General features: G+C 35.8%; 1 protein-coding gene across 1 annotated transcript in view; it reads right to left on the reverse strand.

Annotated features, from left to right (window-relative positions):
• The window catches only part of FOXP2 (forkhead box P2), a 405,297-nt gene that overhangs the window by 61,775 nt on the left and 338,522 nt on the right, over positions 1 to 5,000 (reverse strand). Inside the window, exon 6 of the mRNA XM_036400898.2 lies at positions 957 to 1,094. Coding sequence (XP_036256791.1) covers positions 957 to 1,094 — 138 coding nt within the window. The remainder of the gene's footprint in view (positions 1 to 956; positions 1,095 to 5,000) is intronic.

Here is a 5,000-nt window from a genome sequence, read left to right on the forward strand (position 1 = left end):
ATTCTAAAGGGAATGCAAGAGCCAAATTAACTCCTCAAATAACTATACCTAAGTTCCTTACATGTCCTATATAACAAATCTGAAGCTGCACTCATCCACTCGCAAGAAACCTACAAGTCACTAAGGCCAAACAAAACTGTCTGCTTCTGAGGGGAAAAAAGTAATTAATCTGTCAATCTGCTTAGCAGGATGCTGGATTCCCAACTGAAGGTGCATTGCCTGTAACAATCATGGTACTGGATATTAAAATGTTTAAACATACATTTCAGTGACTGAGCTATGACTATGACAAACAGACACATCATTTTCTGTATGACAATTAAGCATGCACCCAAAAATCCACTGCATTACACCAAGGCACTGATCACTGACACTATCATTATTGTATGAATAACAAGTTCACCTATTTTGCAATTAGCTGACAGATTTTGTGCTAAGGAAACAGCAACCTCCTCCTCCTCCTTTTTAGCCTTGTCTGGGACAAATTTTTAGTATGTAAAAAAACAAAACAGAAAACCTTTTCCCTTGATAAAACAAGCTGTTAAGCTGAAATTTCATAAACTGCATACCATTTATGTAACTAAAGGGAGCACTACAATGTTATGAATTTTAAAGCAACAATTATCTACAACTCTATTTGCACTTCCTTTGGCAGGTCTACAATTAAAATGTGCCTAAGTGCTTGAAAATTTAAACATCAATTTGTTTGGTATTTGTAATGCATCTGCCACTGCTGCTGTTGCTGGTTTGAACATAATATTGAATGTTTCAAAGTGCGATTTCACACTTCTGCAATTGAAAAAATAATAAATTTGGAGACTGAGAAGTTTCATGTTTATTTTCATTCTTTTTGGTGTAAAGAGCAATGAAATATTACAAAATAAGACCCATAAAATCTGGTTGGCATTTGTGTGAATGCCCTGTGCTAACAGTCCAAAGCAGGTAACACACATTACCTGCTGCAACATAACTGCTTGCTGCTGCTGGAGAAGTGCTTGAAGCTGCTGCGGGGACAACACTTGCTGCTGGAGAATCTGCTGCATTTGCTGAGGGGTGATCACCTGGGGAGTCATCATGGCCACTGACACAGGCACCTGCACAGGGAAAGAAAGATATCATTGTCAAACACGTTTTACTTTGCCTGCACCACAGCAATACATCTTTTTTATTTTGTACCAAAGATGGACCATAATTTTTTACATAGTATTTATCACTGTAAAGTTCCAGTTCCAGTCAGAATCTGTTATTTTAAAGCCACAGTACTGTGGCACTCTATTTCCAGAGGCATCAGTTTCGATCAGGCTCAAGCTTTATGTTTCGCATCTCTTATATATTCCTGCAAGAAATTTAAGCATGGGCTAGTAGAAATGTGTATTTAAAAATAAATGATCACATGGCAGGGCTCTCAACACTTCATAATCAATCATCTTATCAAGTGTCATAATGTTACGAATAGAAAAATCTATTAGACTGTTTCAAAGGATATGATTAAGGCAGACAGAAAAATAAGTATCTTTAAGAAGTAAATGTTTTCCACAATAAAGAAACTTAGCCTAAAAATTTTTTGCATAATAAATCACTTCAGTAGAAGAAAAAAATTCTTGCTCAGCTAGTCTTTTAAGAAGATCTGATTTATACAGGAATAAAAACATCATGGAAATATCAGAGTACACAGCAAGGACTACCACCTCAGTCACCTGGTCTCTGCAGAGAGAATCGTGTTCTCAGCATTCCTAACTGAAAAGTGAAAGCTGGGAAACCTTGGCATTAGATAATTAGTTTTTCCACTAAACTTGAAGAATGAATTTTTGTGTAGGTGCTCTTTTGGACATGGCTTTATTTTCCACTTGTTATACAGTGAGATCAAGTGTCTGCAAATGCATAAACAGCCACACACCCACCTCAGCAATATACATGTGAGTGGGAAAGACCCAGCCAGTATGTTTGGTTGTGTATGTGGGAGAGAAAAGTCCTATGGAAGAGCCTGTGGCAGGCACACAACGTGAGACCATTGCTCCAGCTACCCAGGACACAGTCAAACAGCTGTCAGCAAGCCAGGCTTTCCACCCAAAAAAAAGCAGCCACACGCTTGTCTAGCACAATTCAAATACATTTCCTGTATATAATAGCAAGCTGGCATATAAATACTGCTTTGTGAAATGTTGTGGGACATTCCAGTCTTCTGTAAATAAGCAAAAATAATATTATTAATAATAAATTCAATAATGAGCCAATTTTAGGAGGAAAAACTCTTCTAATGTTTCTATTACTTGAATCTATCCCAAAAGACTTTATATAAATGAAACAGAGGAAAAAAGAAACACAAATTCACTGAAATTTACTTTTAGAAGAAATTACCTCATATAATATTACACGGAATACCACTTTCACACAATTCATCACAGCATAAACTATGGTCTTAAACCACTGACCAATTAAGAGTCTGAAAGTAAACATATCAGCCTTTAATAAAAGTCTGATAATCTTTTGGCAAACATCAAATGAATTTTAAGAATAAAAATTCTAAAGGTTTTGCTCTAAAATACAAATGGAAAAGACAAACCAGATTTCCAATCAGAAACTTGTAGGGAGGAATTTAAGCTCATCTATCCCTGTACTCCTTCCATTATCAACAGAATAAAGAAATCCTGAGGGTAGTATATCTGATTTAATTTAGGGATTTATTTTAACATGGAACTAAGCCCACACTGTGGATGTGCCTGTCTCTCTCTGTGGAGTGCAGACTCACTCTGAGTAGACACCTAAATGTCAGATGATTAATTTTGGTTGTTACGCTTTGTAACATCTAGTTTTGTAGCACTGGAAACACCACATACCTATACAATAATGTTTAGCATTGAGTTTAGCAAGTACTAAAGGCAAGACAAACAGAATTTTACAACTTTGGGATGCATGAGCAAAGAATGAAATTCACTGACTAGAGTCACTATTCAATTTCCTTGAAAGTCATCAAGAATTTCCTCTGTTTACTTGAGATCTGAATTCGTCTGCTTGTAACAATTTTATCTGAGTGATGCTATTCAACTACCACAGGTCACACAGATATGAGAAGGCAGAGAGGAAGATGGATGCTTTCATAATTAAACTATTACCCTTAACCTTTAAACCCTGAAAGAACTTTGCTAACACTAACATGCTTACTATTATAATATGAATATTTTGATCTAAACTGAGTGAAAATCTATCTAACTCTGAAACTAGCACTGATTTGTTCATACTCTGTGCTAAAGACTCCAGCCTGTAAGGAGTTTAACAAGACTCACAGTACCACAAGAGTCCTGTATTCCTCAGTCTGAAATACAGACTCCCCTCCACCAGGCATATTTGTGTTAGCTTTTGTAGTATCTGCTCTGAATTTACCTAACCGTGTACATGCTCTCATACATGGAGACATGCCTGCTTTGCAATATATTTTAATGGCTTTTCTGACAAAATTTGTTTTTCCTGTAATTTTCAACAGTTCATCTGTATAAGCCAGAGAACTAATATACCTGTTTTTCAGGATCATAGACAGAAGCATGAAAAAAACTGCTAGTCAAGACCATTATTAAAAATACAGATTTATGTAGATAATATTGCCTTTATAAGAATTTCATAGATTGATACATATGTGTGTATCATACCTGATACATATATTCTTCCCCACAGATAAAGGACAAGGCATTTTGAAAACTGCTTGAAATTTACATCAGCAGAACACATTAAGCAAATAGATTTCTCTAATTGTCATTAGGTAATATAAATTGGTACATTTCACAGCCTTCAGTGATACACCAGACTGTACTTTATTTCTTATTGGCATAATGCTACTGTGCTATCTGGGCTGGAAGACTATCTGAAACCTGCTATTTTATGACCAATTATATGCATTCGGTACATTTCTTTGATTTAATGTCTGTGTTTTCCAAGATTTCTGATCTAATTTTACAAAAGTGTAGCAGAGGGGCAATCTCTGACTCTTTTTCATAGAAATCTCTCAATGTATCTAGAATCTGTTCAGGTAGAGTGAACCAGTGAAGAGATAGGTTTGTTCCTTTCAGCAGGCCACAGACTCCCCAAAATTCCTGGTTAAACCTCTCATGAAAAATTAAAGTGACAAAGTGAAACATGATTTATAACCGCAACTTATTTGTTGTTTGGCATCCTCAAAGACCCTGAACTCCTAACTGCCATTAAGATGACTGGGTATGCAATCCTACAAAACACAATGGGTGGGACAGCCTCTGAAGAACACATAAATCTGTTGGCCCCACGATGGATCCAGATGGAGGGTCCATCATATTTTGAAGTTTTTCTTGTTTTTGTTGCAGGCTATCCCCCATTTTTTGGATTAGCTTACAAATCTTGCTAAAAAAAAATCCAGATATCTAAAGAACAATTTTTAACACATCTAAATGGCACTTCAGGCAAGAACAACTGTAAATTGCTTTATTTCTGCATGTGAATATACAAAGTAAAGAAAAGCTATGACTTGGAATGAAAACATTGATATTGGAAATTAGATAGATGAACATGGGTGAAAAAATGAAAACAGAGCTTCTTTGAAGAATAAAAAGTCTGGGTCTATCCCAGATCAATTTAATAGAGAAATAGTGGAGACTAAGGCTGTACATTTAACGCCACTTTTTTGTTGTACATCAAAAATTCAGCTTTAGCTGTAAAGGGGCTTGCCAGGTAAACACTCATCGATTGTCCCTGTGAACTAATTGATAACAGGAATCACAAAAATCTATATATACTTGTTACTTATAAAATCATATTCTAATGGCCAAATGGACAGGTAGCCTGCACCTGCAATAGGCTTTTGCATTTTTCAGAAGCCTTAAAAAACTGTACACATATTTTCAAGAAGTGTTGACCAATCTCACCAAGTACAACCAGCAAAGACACACTATTTTTATTCCTAGTTCCTTCTATTTTGAAAGTCAGGTACTGAGAATGAAAACTGCAACAAATCCTTCCCTTAGTTTTTAGTGATT

This window comes from Molothrus ater, chromosome 5 (genome assembly GCF_012460135.2).
Source record: "Molothrus ater isolate BHLD 08-10-18 breed brown headed cowbird chromosome 5, BPBGC_Mater_1.1, whole genome shotgun sequence".
In the NCBI taxonomy this organism is placed as follows: Eukaryota; Metazoa; Chordata; class Aves; order Passeriformes; family Icteridae; genus Molothrus; species Molothrus ater.